Raw genomic sequence first — 25242 nt, 5'->3', positions numbered from 1 at the left:
TTCACTGTGTGTTCTTCTGTGTCTGTTTGTATTCTCATTAGGGGGCCTGGGAACTGATCCTGGGAACTTCCGGAGTGGGAGAGAGGTGGTTACTCTCCTATGCCACCTCAACTCCCTTTGTAATAGCTCGTTGACTGCCTGTCTCCTCACAGACCAAAGCTCCCTGAGGGCAGGGGACCCCTGTCTTGTCAGGGGTATATCTTAGGGAGTCCAACATGCATGCTAGTGCTCAACAATATCTGGGGAATTAATCAATACCTCCAGTCTCCAAGTGATGGGCAGAGTGCCTTGGGAGGACAGGCACTGCAGTGGATGCTGGGGCTGTGCAGCTCTGCCCAGGTGCCCTTCAGGGATGAGACTTAGCCCCACTCCTCCCCCTTCCCCCAGCTTCAGCTCTGTTTGGGGAATGGCTCAGCTAAAGAAACAGATGCGGCCATGGACTTGGCCCAGTGGTTAGGGCGTCCATCTTGGCTGAGTGGTTAGGGCATCAGTCTACCACATGGGAGGTCCACGGTTCAAACCCCAGGCCTCCTTGACTCCGTGTGGAGCTGGCCCATGCGCAGTGCTGATGCGCACAAGGAGTGCCCTGCCATGCAGGGGTGTCCCCCACATAGGGGAGCCCCATGCGCAAGGAGTGCATCCCGTAAGAAGAGCCTCCCAGTGTGAAAAGAAAGTGCAGCCTGCCCAAGAATGGCACTGCACACACGGAGAGCTGACACAGCAAGATGATGCAACAAAAAGAAACACAGATTCCCGTGCCGCTGACAACAACAGAAGCGGACAAAGAAGACGATGCAGCAAATAGACACAGAGAACAGACAACCTGGGCGGGGCCGGGGGGCGGGGGGGCGGGGGCCAGGGGGCGGGGGGCGGGGGGGGGGTAGAGAAATAAAGAAAGAAAGAAAGCTTAAAAAAAAAAATAACAGCTGTGTCACTTACAAAAAAAAAGATGGACCTGAAGTCACACCTCCGTCCAAGGTCAGTCTGTATTCAAGGACAGTTTGATGGATGCTGGGGTTTAAAGGTTCAGCCCCTCACCCCAGCTGGACACCTGCAAAAGGCCATTCAGGCTCCAGAGCTCCCAAAGGGTCCACTGAAGCCTCCGCTCGGGGAATCACAGGTCAGCTTCTCCTTCTGCCCAGGGCTGTGTCCTCCACCTTCCTTTCGAGATGCTGACTCCTAGGGCACTTCCTAATAAATTTCTTACATACTTCAGTCTACCTGGCTAACCCAACCTGCCATGGGTTCTAGAGAAATGCTGATTGAACTGAACACCATCCTACTCCACAAACTCAAGAGCAGAGATCAGTTCTTACTTCACCCTTGCGTCCTTGCAATTTCCAGGTGCTCTTCATAGAGGGGACATCACAAACACAGCAAATGAAATAACCCCCAAACTTAGGACAGATCGAGCTAAAACCCTCCTATTCAAAGTGGGGTCCTAGCACCAGCCGCCAGCATTCCCAGCATTCCCTAGGCTGCATGTTTTGTCAGCAATGCAGAAACACAGGCCCATCCTGAATCAGACCTTCTAAATCTGAATCTGCATTTTAACAGAATTCTCAGGTGGTTCATTTGTACTTTAAGGTTTGGAAAGTACTGAACCAAGGGACATTATTAATATAAACAAAATGTTCTAGCTGGTCATCCCTGCCCTGCTTGCACTGCTTACCTTCAGAAGATCCCCACCCCCAATTTTGCTTAATTCTAGAGTAATCGTGCGTTCTTTAATTTTTTTTTTTCGTGCATTCTTTCATTCAACAAATACTGGGTGAGTGCCGAGCAAAGATTTCAGTCCGCATTATCAATAGGCACATTGTCGGGAATGGGGGCCGGGATAATGCCAAGGAAAAGCCTTGGGGGTCAGGGGGACTGCCATTTTCGGCTCGCACAAGGCGGTAGTGAGCAAAACCTTGGAGCGGGGTGGCGCCCTTGGCCCTGCACATCTCTGCGGGTGCCTGGGTGTTCACTGGCCGTGGCCGAGTGGAGTGGGGCAGGGAGAGCGACGGGAGAAGCGGACAGAGGGCAGAGGAGGCTGCTGTTTGGCATTTAGCGGCTGAAAAGCCAATGCACCCGTCTTTTCTCCCAGGAGGGGAAGCGCTCTGGGCCCAGCAGGTTCCATTTGGGTTGAGACTGCGCTCACAGCACTTCGCTAGCGAGGCCGGGCTGAGGGCTCTTCCGGTTCGAAACGCTCAGCCGCCGACCCTCTGCCGGGGTAAAGAAGGCGAGCGGCCGGGTCTGCCCGCCGGGACCCCGCACACCAGAAGGAAAGACGCGGGCGGGCCAAGCGCCGCCGCCTCTGCACCCGAGCGCGCCTACACCGAGCGTCCAGGTCGTGACCGCAGGCTGTTGGCCCGCAACCCCGGGCCCAGAAGCCGGCCTCGCCGGGCCCGACATCCAACCCCCGCTCCCTGTCAAGGCCACCCCGTCCTAATCGGGCCCGCCCCAAGCTCCGCGCCACCTCCAAGCCGCCCTAGTCCAGCGTCCGGGACCACGCCCTCTCTCGGGGCTCCGCGCCACGCCCTTTACGTCCTAGCCCCGCCTCCCCCAGCCCCGCGCCACGCCCATTCCGTCCTAGTCCCGCCTCCCCCAGTCCCGCGCCACGCCCCTTAAGTCCTAGCCCCGCCTTCCCGGGCCCCGCGCCACGGCCCCTTAAGTCCTAGTCCCACCTCCCTGGGCTCCGCGCCACGCCCGTTCCGCCCTAGTCCCGCCTCCCCCGGTCCCGCGCCACGCCCCTTAAGCCCTAGCCCCGCCTCCCCGGGCCCCGCGCCACGCCCACCCATCCCCAGGCCCGTCTCCCTCGGCCTGCGCGTCACGCCCACCTCCTTAGCCCCGCCCCTCCGCGTCGGTCTCTCGGTCCTCTCCCTGTCTTCCACCTAGTGTTGGTCCCGGGCGGCGGAAGTGACGCAGGCCCGGGCCGCAGGGCCGCGCCGGGGGGCCCCTGCTGCGGTTCGGATGGGCCGGGAGTCAGTCCGGTGCGATATGGGCGGCCTTGCCCTTCTCCTGCTCTTCGTCTTCGCTGTGCAGGCCTGGAGTCGGCCTGAGACGAGCACCGTGGATCCGGAGCCGTCCTCGGGTACTGTCGCTGGCGGCGGGGCCGTGGCCGGGAGGGGCCGGGCGAGGGCGCCGCTGGGAAGTCCCGCTCCCCGACGGTCCCGGGCGGCGGACTGCCCCCCCATTTCCTGGACGGCCCGGGCGGCGAGCCAGCGCCCCGCTTCCCGGACACCCCGGGCGGCGGGCCTTGGGGGAGGGGTGCGGTCGGGGCGGCGACGCGGGTATCGGCACTCCGCAGCCTCAGTTCCCTTTCCTTGTTTTCTTCCATTGTCAGAACGATAACAAAGCACGCCTCTGATTTCTCCCGTTCTTTTAATTTACTTTTAAATACAGGGTCTCTTGGTGATCATTTGTACGCCTTGGCCGCAGCTGATGACCTAAATACTCTGTACTTAGGGTGGTTAAACGTAAATTATGAGGAACCCCCTTCCCCCTCAGTCTGCTAAGTGTCTTTGCTCGACTTTTAGGCCAGATATTGGTCAGATACTGAGCCAGGTCCTGGGAAAACAAAAATGGTGATTTCTCAGTCCTGCTCCCGAGGATCCTGATTCTAAGAGCTGACAGTTATTGGGTGCCAGGCTCTATCTTAAGCGCTGTACACATGTCTTCTTTTTCACAATAACCCTTTAGAGTAGGTGCTCGTTGGTATTCCCATTTATGGATGAGAAATTGAGGCACAGAGAGGTCACTGTTACTGGGCACTTCACAGTTGGGCTCCAGAGTCCAAGTTATTAGTCACTGCGAACTGCCAGCAACTCGGGCAAGCTGGCCCGCCGCACAGGCAGTTGTAGTACACTGTGATAGGAGCTGGAACTTAGGCCCCAGCTGCTGGAAAGCAGGGGGTGGGTGCCTGTCTATGTCCAGCAGAGTCAGGAAGGACTTCTTAGGGGAAGTGATTTCAGTGAGGTCCGGAGCTGCAGAGTTAGAAGTTAGTGGAATGTTAAGTGTTTTATTGCAGAATGTGTATTATATGAGGCTACTTGGGGAGACAGCAGAGGTGGAGAGGCAGGGGCCAGTTTACAAAGTGCCTGATTATGTGTAACAGCTAATGATGGAGAGTTGAACGTAAAGGCAGAGATGCAGCTCTAGCCAGGGACTCATAAACTGTAAGGACTATTTCTTATTTCCAGTGCTCTGAGCATTGCCACCTGTCCCTACTTGGCAGGAGTTGTGGTTGCTGACAACTTCTGGTTTTGACAGGGAAAGGCTCTGGTGTACCCAGCTTGGGTCAGGTGCCAGCTCTTGTGGGAAAGGCATTACTGCAGAAGGTGGGGTTGGGAGACTTCCCAGAAGATATGGGATGTTGCTCAGGGAAGATCCTGGTGCTGAGCCAACAGAACGATATGCCCACTATGCTTTGCTGAAGCTAGTGAGCAGGCATCGGATGGTTGTAAGAAGGGAAATGGTTTTATGCAGGATCATGTGTGCCATTTAAAAAGACCCCTCCGTAGGGGCCAGACTCAAAGGAGGCTGTTGCCTAAGCAGGGAAGGAGTCAATGAGAAGTGGCAGTTTACATGGAGAAGAGAGGGCAGTTTCCAGGCTCATGCAGAAGGCACAGGCCGTAGGGCCTGCCCACTGGCAGGACATGGGAGGGGTACCGGCTTTGCGGCGCCCGCACCTGGCATCCTCATGGGGGATGTAGGCAGGACCTGCTGCATAATTGGTGGGCTCCAGGGACTCTCATTGAACGTGTATTAAGAAGTTCAAGATGGGCAGCAGCAGAGCACCAGCCAGCCCTGCGCGCTGCACCATTGGCACACCCTGAGAGCCAGCCCTCGGAGGATTGCTTGCCCGCTTCCGTGGGAAGATCTGCAGCCTTCTGCATGCCAGCCTCATATGAACACCAGTGTCAGCGACCCCCTTCCCGTACCAAGGAGGCTTTGCAAGTTCATCACTCTCGATTTTGTTGCTTTAAGTTAGTTTAAAATGTAGGCTCCCCAGAGTGGGCAGAAAACCCTGGAGGACCAGCTGCTTCTGCTCTTGGTCAGCTTTCATGTCTCCATGGCCCGGTCCTCAGCACGACTTCAGGGTGTTAGCTCTGAGTTGCTGGCTCTGACTCTGGCTGGAGGTCCTTCTTACGTGATAGAACCTGGGAGGGCCAGGGAAGCAGGGCGGTGTAGCTAGAAACCCAGAAACCCCGAAACCCCAGGCGGTGGGGAATGCACTGCTATAGCCTACGGGCCTGGGCGCTCCTGAACCTGCCTTAAGGAAATGTTTGGCTTTTCTTGCACTTTTGCATATAAAAGTGGCATCTCTTTTTTTAAGTAAGCCAGTGTCTGCTTGTGGCTGCCTGCTTCCTGTTGGCTGGCTCCTGCAAGGTCCCGCAGGGGCACACCATGCAGACTCAGGCTCTGCGCTGACCTTTCCAGTGCATCAGCTCTGCTTCTGCTCCTTCTCAGACTTCAGGAGAGTGCTCTGGGCAGCGTTGAAATTTTTCATTATTTTCTTTGGAGCCTAGTTTGACTTACTCAGATGTTCAGAATAGTTTAAGGTAATGCATTTTAATTGTATTTCTTGAACAGGGTATTATAATCGTTTTCTTTTACATTTTATGTATGGCTCATGTTTCATACAGACTTTGCAAGGCCCACATTTTGGTTTTATTTAAATTAAGACTAAATCGAAGAAAAAAAATAACCATTTTAATGAGGTAACAAAATTTGGCAGCACACAGGAATAGTGCCATTGTTTTCTGCCTGGTTCCCTTTAGCAGTTCCATTTTAACTGGGCAGAGAATCAGAATGAAATTTAAACCAGAATGAGATGAATTTCGGAAAGGAAGGAATCAATTTACTTGTAATGTTTCTTATTTAGGAGTGCCATTATTTTAGATTATCCCAGTAGATAGACATCAGAATACTAGGTTATCAGTTTCGGCATGTACATTTTAAAGAAGTGATTTACTTCACTCCGTTTTCCAGGTTTTCCAGTAGCCATCACATAATTGTGATAGAAAAATAAAACCAGGTAAAATTACTCGAAGCAGATGTTTGTGAAGGCATCAAAAGAAACAGTCCTCTTCAATTCTGATTTATATACGGAGACTATTTTCCCTTTATTTTACTAAACTGTCACACCAAAAGAAAGAAAAGAAGGAAGAGACAGATGGAGGGAGGGAGAGAAAGAAAGAAAGAAGGAGGGAAGGGGGAAGAATGACATTTAAGCAGTTTAGCTTAATTAAAACCATCATCAAAATTTCACTTAAACTCTCTAAGCCTTTGTGTCCTCATTGATAAAATGTGTATAATAACATTACCTCTCTCATAGAGTGGCTATGATTAAATGAAATAATGCATAAAAAGTTTAGCACAGTCCATGTCCCATGGTAAATACTGAATATATATTAGTGATTATAATTCAGTAATGTGTATCATTATTTTAACAAATGTATTTGAAAATATTAAGTTATTATACTTGAGAATTTGTATTGGCTTTTAAAAAATAAACTCATCCAAATCAACATGAGGAATTAAAACAGGAAAATAAGCTTCACATCAAACTCATTCTTACATCTTGCTCCTGTTTTTCATAGCCTGAAAAGACAGGTAAACCTTTTTTTTTTTTTAGTTTCTAAACAGTTTCTCCATTTAAAATGAATTAGTACAAAGGAGAATTCGTCTTGAGAAATGAATGAGAAGTCGTATCAGATTCCCATGTCAGGCTGAACCCACCTAGATGAAATTGGTAAATAGGGACGAGAATGAAGTCCTGGATGTTAGATCAGAAGAGTGACTGAGCAGGTGCTGATTGCGTAAGCCCTAACTTGGTAGTGGTTTGAGTGAAATATCTGGGGATTTTAGCTGATCACATGTTCAGTGTATGCCTCTATTTATTATGCCCATATCTTTGAAAAAAAAAAAAGAGGAAGAAAGTTATTTCATTCACATCTGTCACATCCCTTTTGGGATCCACATTTTAAGAGTAAGTGAGAAGTGTGAAGCCCGTAATACAACAAACAAGAAGAGAGGGCTTCAGGGTGCCAGGGTCTTGACCCCTTCCCCTCTGCCCCCCGAGGGACTAGGATAGAGAAGGTGAAATGGACTTGAAGATCTTAGGTGCCCTCACGCAAGCCCTTTTTCTGAAGGTGTAAGGGGATAATAGAAGGGGGTAGAAAATGGGCATGGATCATTTTTCCATTAGTGTCACAAAATAATATATGATTCCTTTCAAAGCCCTAAAATGTTAAAATGTTTCCATTAAAAACTTGTACGAACACTAAAATTCATGCGCAAGATTTCTCAGTAGGTCCTTATTCAGCTTAAGTCTACTGGGTGCTGCTACTTGCTAAGATAAAAACTGGAAAGCATTCATAATAGCCATTTTGTCAGCATTATAAAAATTGTTGAAGACGCGGATTATGATCATAAATAAAAGCTGAAGAAATACAAAAGCCTTGATTTGATACTTGTCACATCGTCTGGATTTCTCAACAGCTGGCAGTACAGAAGATATCCTTGTGAAAATCCCCACGCCCCACCATCTTAAACCGGGAAAGTCTTGGAGCGTTTCTCTGAGAATTGCTCATTCAGAAAAGCGTCCAGATGCTTTCCTTTGAGCAGTTCTCTTTGAGTTGGAGTGTCACATGGCTTAGGAGCTACACACCGATGTAGCTCTGGCCTCTTCATCCTCCTTCCTGCTGCTCCCTTTGTCCTCCCAGAGAGGTGGGTCACCGGGTTGTGGAATGGTGCCCAGGGTGTCCCCAGTCCGGTTTTGCCCAGGGTTGTACCCCTCTTTCTGACAGCTTGGTGTTCTTAGTTCTGTGAAAATCGGCGGGTGCTGCTGCCCCTTCTGTAGAGGCCCAGGTGCGGTCAGTTACAGGGTAGAGCCTTACTGTCACCGCTCCACACAGAGGACATACACAGTGTCACCAGGCTGAGGTGGGGGTGTCTAGCCACTTGTCCCCCGCCCCTGCCCTTCCTCAGCACTTACTGCAGAGCACCTTGGCTGCTGTGGTTTGGTCCTTTGTGGCCCCCTGTTGCCTGCTGGGAGCGCTGCTCCATCGCTGGCGTGGCCTTCGCCAGTCTTTCTGCCCTGGCCCTGAAGTGGCGTCTTGTCTTGTCTTGTCTCGTCTCGTCTCGTCTCGTCTCTTCTCGTCCCGTCCCGTCCCGTCCCGTCCCATCCCGTCCCGTCCCGTCCCGTCCAGCTCCCCAACTTTCCCAGGAAACAGCTGGCGCCTGTCAGGACTTCTCCCACCTTGTTTTAAATTATTATAATTAGAGTGTTATGAAAAACTGATGTCTCCTGCGTTTGGTTCAGGGAAGCAAAAAGGCTAAGGTTTACTCTGGGTTAAGTGCAGGCATAAGGCACCAAAGAGTTCTGAACCCGTTTTCCAAAACCACATGAGTTACACAACGCCATCTATCCAGGCATTTTCAAAAGGTGGGGGAAATCTAAAAGATTATTGAATTTCATTGGATATTCCCTGGTAGGATCTTCTTTGAAGCTCCATAGATAATATTCTCTTGCTGTTTCTGCATATATTTTAATTAACACTAAATTTATCATAAATAGAATTTCCTGTAAGCCATTGAATATGTGAATTAAATTTGACGTTATGAAATTCTAAAACTTAGTGAGAAAACTGATTTTGGCAAAGACAACAAAAGCAAATGTCTAATAACCACATGGTTTCTCTTCTGGTAGCATTAAAACCGCAGGTTACATCCTTTGGTGTGTATATTCAAAAGTTTCTCCTTTAACCTAGTAGTAATTTCTATCTGCTACAATCCACTGAAACCTCTTCCTCCTACCACTTGTCTGCCTTGATTACTTTGACAGCTATGAGTTAAACCTGTGTTTGAGGCTTTTACTTAAATTTTGGGGAACATAGCTTGAGTCACGTTAAAAACTGATCTAATGCTGCACAGAGTTACTGTTTGTGCTTTTATAATGTTAGATTTCATATCTTCTTCTTGATACAAAGTAACTTAATTTTTTATTCTAGTATGTAAAACGACTCAGTTATGCTTTTTCCTCAAGTGCAAGAGTTCAGGTGGAATATATGCGGCTATCAAGTCATTCCTGTTAGGGTAACTGAAAATAGGGCCTTGAAAGGAAGTTAAGGGAAGTGGAGGAAGGGGGTCCTTACACGGTGGCAGAAAGCTTAACTGCCCTCTCCATCAGGGACGTGGAAGGTAGGAAACAGGCCTGCAGGCCTGCATGCCATAGCTGGGGAGGTTTCCAAGCATTGACGGCTCCTTTCTCTTGCTATTTATAGTAAAATGCGAGAGCAGAGAGATTAATTGAGGGAACGGTTGGACCCAAAGAGAAAAAGGGAACTTGATAGTCTGAAAATTCTCAGCCTCTCCAAATACCAAAAGATGCTAAAATTAAGAAGTGTTTTCTGAGAGAAGGTCGAGGTTATGTACCTTTTAAAATCTGGTTGCAGAATTAGAGTTATGTGTGTATTATTTGACATTAATGTTGAATTGAACTCAAGGGGAAAAGTGGCCTTTATTTCTGCCAAAACTTAGGGAACCCATGTGGATTGTAAACTGAGGTAAGGTTGTTTCAGAAGGTTGTTTCACAAGAAAGGAACCGCCTTAAAGAAGCGTCAGTGTCTCTGTGAGTGTGGGCATCACACTGGGCCAGCAGAAGAGCCAGCGCTGGATTTGCAAGACCAGTGCTTCTGGCTCAGCTGCACAGAAGTTATTGAAAGAACGAAAGATGAGCAATACCCATAGCCACCAGCATCTACAGGAAGCATAAATAGAAAGGTGTCTTTCTGTTGGTCCAGCCACTGCAGAAAGGACGAATCTGCTAGAGCCCTCCCACTTCATCTCTTGACCATGTGTTAGGCGACTTTGAAGTGGCAGTAACCGAAGCTATTATTTGGGGGGGAAAGCCATGAAATATATTGGTTTACCATAAAGCATTCTCTAATTAAATTTGCTTTGCCTCTTAGTCAGACAAAGTAGCTAAAATTAGGAACTTACATAGCTGGGTTTCTCTGCCTCGCCTTATGGGTATCTGGGGCCTGGTGAGGCTTTGCTGTGGGGCCTGTCCTGGGCATTGTCCCTGACCTCTGCCCACTCGATGCCGGCAGTGCCCACCCCCTCACTTCCGAGAACCAGAACGGTCTCCAGACGTTGCCGCACGTGGAACAAAATTGCTTCCTGTTGAGAACCAGTGACATAAGGAAAACATAGTAAGCAAAAGACAATGGCCCTGGAATTCAGTTGTCCGTAAGTGTATCTGATTTGCCAAAATGATTCTTGCTCCAGAATGTTCTCCTTTGAAAAGTGACCACCTTTGTTCAGCAATGGGAAAGAAAAGCTCTGTACCAGTTTTAGTTTAATAAGGAAACCTCTTTTGGAAACAAACCTGTAGGTGTTTCAACAATAAACTCTTTTAACAAAGCACATCTCTTAAGTATATGGAAATCAATTCCTCATTTAACAGATGAGGAAGTCTGATGTAACTGTTCAGCAGCATGGCCCAGACAGAGCCCGGGTTTCTCAGTGTCCAACCCAGGCAGTATTTTTCTGATGAGGGCAGTCCTCCGGATGTCAACCCAGGATCCTCTGGAGCACTTGAAAAGGCATCACCTTCTGGCTCTCAGAGTCTTTGAGGATGATGATCATTCATGTGTGCTGGCCACATTGTCAATATTTGTTTAATTGTGTAAGTAAATCATATTTAATGGGGTTTTTCAGCTAGGTAGGATTGAATAACCTCAAATTTTACATCATATTGCAAACTCTGCCTAAACCTCATGTAATGATATGTATACATGTATTCAGCTTGGTATCTTTTTACTTTGAGCCCGAGAGACAGATGGCTCCTTTTAATGACCAGGTAAAGCTTAGGTTTTGGTAGTATCTGATTAGAAGCTGTTAAAATGACTTCTGCCTATTTGCTCCTGTGTCTCTCTCTGTTTCAAGTCTTATCAGCAATTTCTTGCAAAGGCAAGAAGAAACACCGAGTATGTTCTGGAAGCTGCCCTTTGCCCCCAGACAGCAAAATGCTTTCGAAGCTGGGTTGGCAGGTTGCTCTTCGGTCACTCTTTGGGCACCCGCATTCGCATCTGTTCCTGCACTGAATGGACCGCAGTAGTGGGTGGAGGGTTGGAAGGTGGGTGGTGGTTTGGAGTGGGACGGGCTATTCCAGCTTTTCCTGGGCATGTTGCACAGGAACTGTGGTAACAAATACTGAAAATACTAGTGATTAAACGAATTGAGGAAGTGCATTTGTTTACAGAGACTGCTAAGCCAGTGAGAGAATTTATTGCCTCAGGCTTGTATTTTTGTATTTTTCCTTAGATCAAAATGATGTTTCAGTAATATAAAGCAGCCTCTTTTATACATTTTTCAATGAAATTAATTTTTAAAGCTCCGCTCTTAATTTAAATGATTATTGTTACCTATTTGGGTAAATTCTACTTTATTTCAGATATATGTATTTGACTAACATAAGTCTTCCTATGTTAATTTCTATCTGTCATCTGTTTGACTTTTTGAATCTCTTCCAGTGCCTGTACCAACCAATGTTAGAATCGAGTCCTATAATATGAACCCTGCCCTCTATTGGGAGTACCAGCCTACACCGCAGACCCCTCTCTTCACTGTACAGGTGAAGAACTACAGGTGAGTGATTACTGCTGTAGCCTTTTATCCTGGTTTTGTCTCTCTCCTTCACATGCTGGAACTCCCAGGGCTCCACTTCCAGCATCCTGTCCTTCCACATGGCAGAACTTCTGGAACTGCCCGGAGATGTCCTCATGTGCCAAGGATTCAAACTGGGTCCTTTCAGAATACTCCCTGCCTCTTAGTTCTGCCTGTCAATATTGAAGTAGAGAAGTATCATTTACTTCCATGACTTTAAGGCATGACAGATGAGTTCATAGTTCATTATAAAAAGTAATGATGTCATCTTACTTCCTGTAGTGTCATGTATTTTTTAGTAGCAAGGTTAAATTTTTGAGATTTTCTGTACAAGTTCTAGGAGTCTTTCTAATGTGTTTGATTTTCTAATTAATTCACAGTTATCTGTGTAATGGAATATAAAGTTGTTTAAAAAAAAGATTTTAAAAATTAGAGATAGAATGTGTTTTTGTATTGGTTTTATGTTTTGAATTGGGCCTTTTTGTTGTAATTTGTAATACTCTCAAACCAAAGAGTAATGCTTCCTTCTTTGTTTAGCTTCTCACCCTTATTCAGTTCTTACTGTCAGCTCCCTACTGCACTTGAAATGCACAGCACAAAGATAGTTCAAGTTTTTATCTTAACCATTAAATTGACCTTTGTTCTTTGTTATCCCTCCTTGTTTTAGGGATGGAAAATGGATTGATGCCTGTGCCAACGTTTCTCATCATTATTGTAGTATTTATTACCAAATGTATGATCCATCAGAGTCTCTCTGGGCCAGAGTTAAAGCCAGACTTGGACAAAAAGAATCTGCCTATGCAGAGTCAAAAGAATTCATTGTATGTCAACAAGGTGAGTAGAATGTACACATATCTAAATTTTAAATTAGGAAATGCTTATCCATGCCTCTGTATATATTTACTTTTATTAGCAATTGCTAAACATTATCAAAAAGCTCAAGAAACATGTGTAGGAATTTTGATAGTCAGTGTCTGCCCCTTCTTCCAAGCCCTACAAAATTGGGCTTAAAGGCAGCTGTTGCTTAGCCCAAACCATTCCATTTCTACTGATAGGAAGGTGAATCCAGTGCCATCCATTGTACTCGGTGCTGCCCTCTCCCCCTATCTGCTCTGCCATTTCCTTCTGAGTTACGTTCATTGAGGACTTTGGCAGCTGGCCCTCATTTCCTCTCTTCCTTTGTTCTTTTGGATGTGGATATCCAGTTTTTTCAGCACCACATGTTGAAGAGACTCTTCCCATTGCATATACTTGGCACCCTTTTCAAAAATCAATTGGCGATAGATGTGTGGGTCTATTTCTGGAGTTTTAATTCTATTCCATTGGTCTATTTCTCCATCCTTGGGTTAATACCATACTGTTTTGGTTACTTTAACTTAGTACAATTTGAAATCAGAAGTTGAGTCCTCCAGTTGTGTTCTTTTTCAAAATTGTTCTGGCTCTTTGGGGCCCCTTGCAGTTCCATATGAATTTGAGAATCAGGTTTTCCATAACTGCAAAAAAATGGCTGCTGAGATATTGTTAGTGATTGCATTAAATTTGTAGATCACTTTGATAGTATATCTTAATATTATCTTCTAATCCATGAACATGGGATGTCTTGCCATTTATTTAGGTCTTCTTTAATTCCTTTCAGCAGTGTTTTGTGGTGTTCAGTGTGTAAGTCTTTTATATCCTTGGTAAGTATATACCTAGATATTTTATTCTTTTAGGTGCTATTGTAAATTTTCTTAATTTCATCTTCCTATTCATTGCTAGTGTATAGAAACACAATTGCTCTTGTACTCTGCTTTGCTGAATTCATTTATTAGCTCTGATATCTTTCTTGTACATTTCTCTGAATTTTCTCTGTATAAGATCAGGTTGTCTACAAATAGAGATAATTTTACTTTTTCCTTTCCAATTTGGATGCCTTTCATTTCTTTTTCTTGCCTAACTGCTCTAGCTAGACTTCTGGTACAGTGTTGAATAGCAGTGGTAAAAGCAGGCATGCTTGTCTTGACCTGAACTCAGGGGGAAGGCTTTCAGCTTGTTACCATTGAGTATGATGGCAACTGTGGGTTTTTCATAAATGACGTTGACCATGTTGAGAAAGTTCTCGTCTATTCCTAATGTTCTTTATGTTTTTATCAAGAGAGAGTGCTGGATCTTGTCAAATGCCTTTTCTATATCCTTCAAGATAATCTTTTCTTTTTTTTCTGTTCATGTGGTGCATTACACTGATTGATTTTCATATGTTGAACCACTCTTGTATTCTGGGAGAAATTCAAGTTGATCATGGTGTATAATATTTTTAAAATGCTGTTGAATTCAGTTTGCTAGTATATTTTTAAGGTTTCTACATCTATATTCATAAGGAAAGTTTATTAGTAATTATCTTTTTTGTGATGTCTTTGTAAGTCTTTGGTATCAGTCATGCTGGCTTCATAGACTAAATTAGGAAGTATATTCCCTCCTCCTTAATTCTTTGGAAGAGTGTGAGAAGGATTTGTATTAATTCTGATTTAAATGGTTGTTAGAATTGACCATTTAAGCCATCTGATCCTGGCGTTTTCTTTGGTGGAAGGAATTTTAATATCAGTGTAATATACATTGAAATTTTTTCAGGATCTCTTAATCTCTCAAAACTCCGTGATCTTCAGTTCTCCACTCCCCCAGCATCCCACACCCACAGGATGTTTGATGGCACTTTCTGCTGTCTGGCCATGGCGTCCCTCTGTGTAACTCTCCCACCCTCACCCCTGGAAAGAGAAACCTGGAGGCCCTGGCCCTGCCCTTGTCGCCCAGTCCCCAACCCCACGGCGCCTTCTTGCTTCCTTGCTTCCCTCTCTTCCTCGTGCGGCTCCCGTGCTTTGTTGCTTCAGCCTCTGTCTCGGGTGAAGGTGCTTGCCTTGGCTTTCCCCGGCCTTGCTTCCCCTGCCTTTCAGATTGCACCTGCCTGGGCTCCTCCTCAGGCCCTTCCTCCACTTACCCTGGAAGTGCTTGGATTCCCCAGAGTCCATACTTTTGTCGTCTGCTAACCACTTCATCTGGGTGTCAGGTAGTTAATTTTTTCATACTGATTATCAGTGACCTACTGTGTGTCAGAAAGTATGCCAGGCCTGGAGGATACATTGGTAATTAAAAGTCAACATGTCTGGCACATAGTAGGTACTGAATAGATAAAGGGTTACCCAAAAGTGTCAAACACCAAGGGCACATAATAAATACTGGTCATTCGAATAGATGAATATTTAGTTCTGATTTTCACAATAAAAACTAAAGTTGCACTCTGTGCCAGACACCCCTAGGTGTGAAGTACAGAGTTTCCAAAGGGTTTAAAGGGAACCTGATGCATTTTCTGCAACATTCTTTAGACACTAGTTTTCTTAATTCGTAGAGGCAGAGACAAAGGAATAAATAACCAGTAGAGGTTCTGTTGTATAAAGGATTTTTACCAAGGTTTATGGCTGACTTTTTCTCTAGGACTAGGAATGAAATTAAACTACTGAAGAGAAATTTAGATTAGATAAGAATATTTCTTCTCTAAGATTTATGAAACATTGCTTGATTAAGGACACTTAGAATATCTTCTAAGATTCTAGACTCTGTGGAATGGTTTAAATGTGGTTCTACTGTAGACCAACAACAACAAAAAAGAGTAGGTTGTTGATTTATTTTGGTAATTTTGTGAAAGGTCTCCTGAAATCCCAAGCCCAGTACTAACCATACTGTGTTTTGGTTTTTTCCCTCAGGGAAAATTGGACCACCTAAACTGGATGTCAGAAAGAAGAAAGACAAAATCATTGTTGACATATTTCACCCTTTAATTATTATAAATGGTGAGGCAATGAAAGCCATATATGATTATGATGATAATAGTAACTGTCACAATTTCAATTACGACGTGTATGTGAGGATCAATGGAAGTGAAGTACGTATTTCTGTTTCATCCTTTTCAAATAGAAAATTTTACTGTAGATCATAAGTTTCCATATGTAATGTAATGAAAGGAGAATGTTTTATGAGTGTTCAGGCAAGACTCATGGATCATAGATTTTGGTAAGAAACAAGAAAGCTGTGACTGCTGTTGAGGAGACTTGGTATGAAGTCATCACTGAAGTGACAAGGGGAGACATTCAAGGCTTCTCTTGGCCTCTTAGCAGGGCCTAATGCAGCATTTTGGCCTGTACGCCTTCATTTCTCCAGGTGGACCTTTTTAATCTTTTCTTCCTCATAGAAGATAATGTGAAGCTCCAGTTTGATTCATGGTGTTTGAATGAAAAAGGTAACACCACTTCTGAGATTTTCCAGTACTTTCCTCAGTGTTCATGGTGAAAATGTGTGATACAAAATTGGTAACATCTTTGTTTTGCCATCCTTAGCAGTTAAAGTAGTGTATCCCTTCAGTTAGATGTTCTGCCTTAGCCCTGTAGTTGGAAGAGGCAGTCATTAATTACACTGCAGATTTCTTAGTCTATGGAGAGCTAAGAAGCGCAGTGGGAAAGTGAAGAGGGCAGGAGAGCAGGGGAGGGGCACCCAGTGGAGTGAGGTCGGACGACGGCTGCTCTCACCCATCGACCCGCCGTCACCCACCGACAGGCGCCCTTGGCCATCGGAAGGACTTTGGCTTTTACTCCGAGGGAAATGGAAGAGCCCTGGGGAGGGGGAAAGGGTTTGAACAGAGAAGTGGGGCGACCTGACTAAGGTCTCCGGCCATTTGCTAGCTTGCCGCCAGGCTGCAGGGGCCCTGGCCAGAGGCAGTGGCAGTAGTCCAGGCCAGGGGACGGGGGTCCAAGCAGTGTGAGGGGGAAGGCAGGGAGCAGAGGGCAGCCTCGGGGGAGGTTCTGGTGGTGGAGCTGGCAGTTGCTGCTGGTACCAGAATGGAAATCAATGTCCTGAGGTATCCTTTACTGAGAAAGTCTTTTTCAATGAAAGAAAACAAAAATGCCAGCTGACCGGAACCTACTTTACACCCTGGCACTGGCCACCTAGACTGGCCTTGTTCTGTTCCATCCCTTCTCCACAGTGCTGCCCTCTGCTTATTTCACGTGTGTCATATGTTTATCAAGCACTTACTGTGTGTCTTCTGAGTACCAGGGACATAGAAGTGAACGGTGGAGGACTCAGCTCCGATAAGTGTGATAGGGAAAACTCAAGCAGGCAAGGGGCTGGGCAGAGCTGGGGGATGAGGGGGCTGGGGGTCGGTCGTGGGGTATTTATTTTAAATAGGGTGGTCTGAGCAAGCCTCACTGACACGCGAGGGAGGGCAGCAGGATCAGGGGGTCTCCTGGGGCTCGGCAGGACTCGCCTCAGTGAGATGGTGTGGCTTTCAACAGAAGAATGGCTTGATCTGGTGTAGGTTTTAAAACGTCCCTCTGGCCACTAGCAGGGTTGTCTTGCCAACCTTCTCGTATCACGGCACTGCTTGCAAGTCTTTAACACGTCTGCACAGGCCACAGTGTAATTAATGCCTGGCTCCCCTCTGGCGAGACCCGGCAGGCCCTTGTGTGTCGGCCTCTTGTGTCCTTTCTGGCCACCTGTCCCTCATCCTTCCAGCCTGCTTTTCAGCGACGCTCTGGCTGCCTGCTCGTTCCGCACCCTCCATGGTCACTGCGCTCTCCACAGGCACCACGCTCTCCCACGGGATGCCCACTTCTGCCTTTTCCAGTGTCCAGCCAGCTATCACCTCCCCTTTGAGTCTTCTGACTACTGGGTGATTTCCTCTTCTGTAGCCCAGCTGTTCCCAGTTGCAGACAACGTGCCTCTTCTGTGACATCCCTTTCTGAGCTCTCTTCTAGCCCCCCTAAGGATTCGAGGCCAGGCGGCCCCTTCCGGGCCTAGCACAGGGCTGGAGGCGGGGCTGGCCCGCCACCCGCAGGCTGGCTGAGGAGAGCTGCACTTCCAGGGATTGCCTCCGCCCACATGGGTCTCTGCTGGGAGACCCGCAGCCATTGCCTCCAGCCTCTGCTGTTCTTACGAAATGCTTTCCTCTCAGCGTCCCGCAAGGGGCATAGGAACACGTAGTGGTTTAACAGCCAACTTTGATTTCAAAGCTGTAGCAGACTTCTTTTCAAGCATGTTCACCATCCATCAAAATATGTTCTCAGGTAGTTGACAGGGCTGCATCTGGTGATTAAAAGGGGCCATGGTTTTCATTGTTTTTCTTTCCCAGGTCAGGAAAGAGGAGGAAGTTCATTGCAATGAGACTCAGTGCCAGGTGAGCATCCCAGTGACCTCCTGGAATTCCGAATATTGTGTCTCAGCAGAAGGAGTGTTAGACACGTGGGGCGTTACAACTGAAAGAGAAGAACAGTGTATTACTGTTTCTGGTAACAGCAGTAACAACACAAAAGGTAAGCTCTTGCCATTTTTTCCTTCACTCTTGTCATTCTAAATGCATGGGGTCATAAATAGGATAACGTGAAGAAAGGCAGATTCATTTGTGATTTCTTTCTCTTTTAAAAATATTCAATACTTCTGTCCCTCAGAGAAGTTCAAAATTGAAAATAAGGCAGTTCCTCGGCCATTTAAAGAAGATACATCTTGCCATTTGAACATGGCATGGTGCTGTGTAGCCATTAAAATGTTAAAATGTTCTTTATGGAGACTGAGTTTAAAACTTGTAATCATGTAACATGAGAACTGGACAAGGGCTAGAAATTAATACGCAAAAATAAATACAGGTCGGTTTCCTTAATGGATTATAGGTCACTTTTCTAGCGTATTTTAAAATTATTATTTCTTTGCTCCTGTGTGTATAGGGGAATACCTCAAAAAAAACTTCAAAATTGGCATTTTCAAGTGGCAGCTGCCTTTAAAAAGTTTGGGTTTTTCTTTGCAATTATGAAAATTTAATGCTTATTATAGTTTGTAAAATATTAAGAGCCTGATGAAAACAAAAATATCTGTAGTTCTGCCATCCAAATACCTTATTGCTTGCAGTTTGGTATTTTCTTTCCATCCTTTTTTTTCTGTTTACTTTTTCTGTATAGTCATGATCATATTGTACAGTACATATAATTCTGTGTATTGCTTTAAGCATATATTATCAGTATCATTCCATTTTATTTCATATACTTCATTAATATTTTTGACATCTGGAAAATGTAATCATGTGGATTCTATTATATTTTATTTAATGGTCCACAAGTTTTGACCTTTTAGTATTATTTATAGGTTTTCACTACTATAAATGCCTTGATGACTGGCTTTGTATATGTTTTTTGCCTATGGTAATGATTTTGTTTAGAATATATTTCCTAGGTTAAAAATGTACAAAGTTTTTAAGATCGAATAAAAACTTTTTTTTTAATTTTTAAAGAAGCTTTAGATTACATAAATGTTACATAAAAATTATAGGGCATTCACGTATGTCCCACCCCCTCCCCCTCCCACATGTTCCCACATTAGCAACAGCTTTCATTAGTGTGGTACGGCAAATGAAAATTTAAGTGAAGAGTCAGGCAAATAACTTTTAGCGTACTGTATGAAGGTTTCAAAAAGGTGACTTAAAAAGAAGGCAGTGCGTTTTCTGCCAATTTACATCATGCTGTTTTGAAAAGTATACTCTTACTTAACACAGAAAAAAATTGAAATAATGCAGATGTCCCCACATGTATTTAAAAAAAAAAGCCGATTTATAAACTGGGCTGCCCTGATGAGCACACGGTGGCGCCACTGAGGCTCGTGACTGCCTTAAAGCCTGGGCCCCAGCGGCTGACAGCGGCTGTCACAGTAGTGGGGCGAGTGATATAGCTGTTTTACCTTTCACTGCTGTTGTCATTTAAATGTTTTTTTTTACATTCTGTAACAGTTGTGAAACAAGCGTTCATTAAGTAGTAACTGCCTACTATTCCAGAGCAGGAACTTTGGAGTAGAAATTAGAGATAATAAAATGCCACGAAGGAGGACAAACACCACCACAAAACTCAGAGTGCTAATAATTTGGAAGAGAGGACTGTGAAAAATACTGAAGACTGTGCTAAGGACCTGAAAAGCAGCATTAGAGCAAAATATACAATAGTAACCATAGCTGTTTATGCTCTGAAACAGATCTTCTCTCTTAAATTATTTATCACCTGGTTTGCATTCAAGGGAACTTCATTCCTTGCAGCTTTCCTCTGTGTGTGTGTGCGTGCACACATACACATCTATATATCTTTATAAGTATTTGCAATCTTGAAATAAAATACAACAGAAAATTCTGAGGAGCAGGGTTAAATTATTTTAAGAATCATAAACATTGCCAGAATTTATTTCTAAAGGCAATAATTTTTTAAATTCTCCCTTTGCCTTTTTTAGCAAAGGGAAAAACAACTCTGGAAACAGCCCAATTTATGCCATGGCAGTATAGTTGCAGGAAGTTTAGAATTGCAAATCGGGGAAGAATTGTGCTGATGTCTAGAACAGATACCTCATTTTTTACTTAGATTGCCTGTCTGCTGTTTCACTGTTTTCAAAAACTCAACCATATTATTTATCTAATGTGTAAGTCTATTTGAAAATAGTGCTAAGACTTTATAATTATTTGATGGCTATGACAGTATCCTATCTTAATTCTGATTTGTGATTTTTCCCTTTTTTTAGATTCCATCTGGATTCCTGTTGTTTCTGCTTTCCTCCTCTTTCTAGTACTTATTCTGGCACTCATATGTTGTCAAGTGAAGAGGAATCTATGTAAGAGAGAAAGCATCCCACTACCCAAGTCCTTGGTAACTTATTTAAATATTTTTCTTTAATTATGTACACTAAAATGTTAATTTGAACTTTTCGACAGTTGCTGAAATTCTGTTTTTAAAGTAGAATGATGTACAGCAGCATCTCACCTACCCTAAGTCACTTACTCCACCACGTATCCCAAACCACATGCTTTTACTCTACACCAGGCTCTTTTCTCTGCATGGGACAAAAACATGGTTAGCCAGTCTGTAAAGGAGCTTCAAGTCTAGTGGGAGAAAAAGATTAAGTTAGTGTACAGTGGGCGTGCAGTGTGATAAGTTCCTGCATATGCCAGGGAGCGCCTCGTCCATGCCTGGGGCTTGGGAATCAGAAAGTTGGAAGTTAACTCCAATAGTGCCTGAGAGGTCCTGTGGGCAGGGGCGAGAGCACCCAGATACTAGGGGACAGCACGTGGTTTCTGAAAATCTGCAAACACAGAAACATTTCTTTATGAGTGGGCTATAGAAGAAAAGATGTCAAGAAAAGAGACTACAATAGTACCTTGGTATTTTAAGGCCTAACATTTATAAGTTCTTATATGATGAAGAGAACATTCAAAGGTAACAATCATGATTATGTGAATCAGATATAACAGAGGAATAATACCTGTTATGTGCAAAGGACATGCTTTATAAAATGCTACCTTTATAGGTTCATTATAAAACGCTACCTTTAAGTACAGTGGATAGGAACTACCATCATTTAGTAGGCCATTCCCATATGAAACAGTCTTCAAGCAGCCTTACAGTAAGCTGTCTGCACGCTGGTGTATGCAGGTGAAAAGTAGCACAGCTCTGGCGGAAAGAGCCAGAAGGACACCATGCCCTTTGACTTGGTAATTCTTTCATAAATAAAAAGATATATTAGTAAAAGTAAGAAACACTTTAGTATCTATTATTAGTGAAATTATTTAATCATCAGTTTAACAAAATAATACAAGCTACTGAAAATGATCATGATGAAGGTAATTACTGAATATATTGTATACAAAATATTGTAATGTGCATACTTGTGGAAGGTAATTTACAAAAAGCCATATATACACACGCACGCACACACATATATGCAATACTGGGTGCCTTTTTAAATCCTAAAACCTTTTTTTCAACATAATAAAGTATCTTTTCCATGAAAAATGAAGAAAGAGAAGGCAACCTTCTGATTCTAACAGTACATGAAATATATCATTTACTTGTGTATTTAGTGGTCCATTACTCTTAGGACCAATTTTTTTTTTAGGCTAGGCACTTCAGTCTGATAATTTAGTATCTTTTAATCATCAATTTCTCTCCCTTTAGCTCTCTGTGTTCAAAAATGCTGCTTCAGAGGCAAAACCTGAACCAAAACATGTGTCATGCATCACGTCCTACCAGCCAATTGCTTCAGACGGTGAGAATGGAGAGCAGTTGTCGCCAGTGACGGTCTCAAGCATACCTGCAGAAGACAATCCTGAGAAAGAAAACCAGAATGAAGAGCCTGCTGGCGACACAGTCACAGGGGTGGCTGATGGAACGGTGACTGGCACAGCCCCCAGTAGCCCTCTGGTCCCAGGAAGGAGAAAGAATTCTTTCCATTCCAGCAGCAACCAGTCTGACCCCGGTAGCAGCACTTTAATCTCGTACCACTCCAGGAATGGTTCTGACAGTGGCCTCGTAGAGTCGGATGGCTTCCTAACTGACCCGGAGCTCCCCCCGACTAGTAAAATGGAAATTAAGACAGAAGGACAAGACTCCCTAATGCTAAGAAACCCTACCACCTCTTTTGGTTACGATAAACCGCATGTGCTGGTCGATCTGCTGGTGGATGATGCCGGTAAGGAATCCTTGATTGGTTATAGACTCGCAGCAGATTCCAAAGAATTTCCATAAAATCAGCCACGGTGCACCAACTTTGAAGGATCTGATCTTACAGAAAGATCAGGCTTCCCAAAACTGTCTTAGTTGTTACCGAGCACGTGGAGTGTATTGACTGAGATACAAGTGTGAAGAGCCGGTTAAGTTCTACCATGTTTCATCTAGAAACAAAAACAAAACTCAAAAATCTCATCTCATGCAAAGCCCTCCACCTGACGCGGTTAGCAGCAGCAGCGAATGGATTCTTTTCTTTTCTGTGTCCAGTATGTTATTTGTTTTTGTAAGTTTATGTAAATAGCATTTTTAATACTTAGTTTCATAAGAAACTCAGAATGCTTTTTTTAATAAAAAGCAAATGCAAACTAAATACAATTAATGTTATATAAATAGAAACATTTTCTATGGATTTTTGCCTTTAGGGATGTTTAAATAAAGTGTTTTGGAACTAATTTTTGTATTCATGTAGTCAAGCACTTAGGTTGCCTTTCATAGTTAACCAGAACATTCTAGCCGTTTCCATGCATTAATACTATAGTTAATTTGTTTGCTTACATTTAATCTTGAAAATAATAGTCTTTAAAGAAGGCCCTTTTAAAGCTGTATTTCAGTCTTTAGCCCGCAGACTGCTGTTCCGAGTGGTTCGTGAAGAAAAGCAGGCTTAGCCACGGAGCTCGTGGACCTGGGAGTCGCGAGCCTGAAGGTGGCAGGCAGAGCCCTGTGGGTGAGGCACGCAGACAGTTAATAACCACACTGTACAAGGAGTTCTTGGGAATCGCTAAGAGGGTAGAAACTAGGAGCAAATGTGGCTCAAACGGTTGAGCACTTGCTTCCCACACGGGAGGTCCTGGGTTTGGTTTCCCATGCCTCCTAAAAACAAGACAAAAAAAAACAAAACAAGCAAACAAATGTGAAAAACGAACTCAGGGGAGCTGATGTTGCTCAGTGGTTGAGTACCAGCTGCCCTCATGCAAGGTCCCAGATTCAGTCCCTGGCCCAGTATCTCAAAAAAAAAAAAGTGGATAGAAATTAAGACCCAAAACTTCTAAAAATATATTTTACGGGAGTAAACTAGCAAATAAACCATGGGAAAAGATAACTTCATTTTAAAGTGCAAATTTTAATGAGGTACTGTTTTTTTCTATTACTGAAATAAAAAATGATGAATATTGGTTAGATGGAAATGAAACTGACATACTTATTTTGGAGGTAAAAGTGCCTATTGCAAATTGCTTTATGTACATATATGTTCCATAAAAGTGCATATCTTTTGACAGACTGATCCTTTTCATGGAAAATTCTGAAAAGTTAATTCTTAAATGAAATATACCCACATTAAATGGGGGGAAAAAGGCGAAAATAATGAAAGGAGTTAAGGATAAAGTGATAGTACCTGCCCTCCAAAAAGGACCAATATGTATCCCTCCAAATGTGAATGAAGTACCTGTTTTGTACCTTAGGTAATTCTGATAGCAGTCTCTTTACTCACTTTAATGCTTTTGTTTGTGTTTCTTTAATAACCTAGTAAAGCTGATGATGTTCTATTAGCTCTTTGCATACTTCTGTAACTTGACTAGATTTGTCCTTTGTCCATTTCTTTCTGGGGTGTTTATCCTTTCCTACTAATTGTACCCTTTGTCTGCCATGAATTATACTTTTTAAAATATATATGGGTTCTTGCCTTTTGATTTTGTTCCTTACCATATAGAAGTTTAAAATGTTTATAAAATCAATTTTATCTTCTTTTTAGTATCATTCTTTCAAAATCCTCTGCTTTGCCAAGAAGAAATTTTCACCCATATTTTCTTCTGATATTTTGGGGGTCATTGTTTCATGTATTTCGACATTTAACTCTTTGACCCTCCTAGATTTTTTTTTCTTGCAAGAAGTGGGATAGGGATCTAGCTTTATTATTTTATATTAGTTTCCTAGGGCCTCTGTGTGTAACAAATCCCCGCGAGTGGGGTGGTTTTAAAGCCGCAGAAAGTGGCCCTCTGTACTTGGGGCCATGAAGTCCGACAGCAAGGTCAGCGGGCTGTGGCCTCTCGGAACCCCTCTCTGGCTTCTGGTGGTTGCCGTTAGCGTTCCTTGGCTTGTAGCGGCCCCACTCCAGGCTCTGCCTCCATCGTCACATGGCCGCCTTTTCTGTCCCTGTGTCCACACCTCTGCCTCCTTATAAGGACACCAAGCATTGAACGACGGCCCATCCTACTGCAATGTGACTTTGTCTTGAGTCTGTCTGCAAAGGCCCTGTTCCAAGTAAGGTACCAGGGTTAGGAGATCAGCGGATCCTTTTGCAGCCTGTTTCATTTGCAGCCTGTTTCAACCCACAACATATTTTCCCCCTGATAAATTAGCAACAGTTGGCCCAGTACCATTTACCAAATAGTCCAACTTTGCGAAGGTTTTGCCAATTTACCATGTGCCAGTTTCTCAGCAGACCTGGAACTGTTTTCCGTTGTTCTGTCTTTTCCTGTGTCAGTACCACATTTTTATTTGTTACAGCTGTATACTATGGAGTCTAACTTCCGAGGCCCTCCTTAATGCTTTCAGTCGTGTTCATTGTTCATGATAAGGGTTAGGTTAGGGTTTTCTGTGCTTCCCCAAATTTTGAACTCCTTGTGGAATTCCCATTGCCATTGCATTGACTCGATGTGCTATTTCAGGGTAACCAACACTTTCCAAAGCTGGATGTTCTGTAAAAATGGGGAATTTCCCTATTCAAATCTTACGCCCCTCATTAGTTTTATACTTTATATAGGTGCATGTTGTACTCGGTTTATTCCTTAATATTTTATGTTTTGTGTTGCTGGTGGGAATGTAATTTTGCACTAAGATTTTTAAATGGCTCTGTATAAGTAAGCTAGTATTATTTTTGTATCCAACCAGTGTCTAAACTTTTGTTGTGAGGTTTTCAGGTGATCATATAGTTGTCCCAATATAGAACTGTATTGTCTAGAAATAAAGATAATCTTGCCTTCTCATCACAGTTTCATTCTTCAAGTTTTATTCACTTGTCTTCAATTTTGATGAA

The 25242-nt window shown here is 44.1% G+C and overlaps 1 protein-coding gene across 1 annotated transcript; it reads left to right on the top strand.

Annotated features, from left to right (window-relative positions):
- Positions 1 to 2814: 2814 nt before the first annotated feature.
- IFNGR1 (interferon gamma receptor 1) lies at positions 2815 to 25192 on the top strand. The gene is made up of 7 exons (XM_058307544.1): positions 2815 to 3076; positions 11526 to 11640; positions 12326 to 12492; positions 15393 to 15571; positions 17813 to 17993; positions 20227 to 20351; positions 21657 to 25192. Exons 1-7 carry the CDS (start codon positions 2956 to 2958, stop codon positions 22224 to 22226), a joined length of 1458 nt encoding a protein of 485 aa, XP_058163527.1. The 5' UTR covers positions 2815 to 2955; the 3' UTR covers positions 22227 to 25192.
- Positions 25193 to 25242: the final 50 nt, after the last annotated feature.

The sequence above is a fragment of the Dasypus novemcinctus genome, chromosome 11, assembly GCF_030445035.2.
Source record: "Dasypus novemcinctus isolate mDasNov1 chromosome 11, mDasNov1.1.hap2, whole genome shotgun sequence".
Lineage (NCBI taxonomy): Eukaryota > Metazoa > Chordata > Mammalia > Cingulata > Dasypodidae > Dasypus > Dasypus novemcinctus.
The sequence above is the reverse complement of the archived record's forward strand: the minus strand, read 5'-3'. Positions and strand labels throughout refer to the sequence as shown.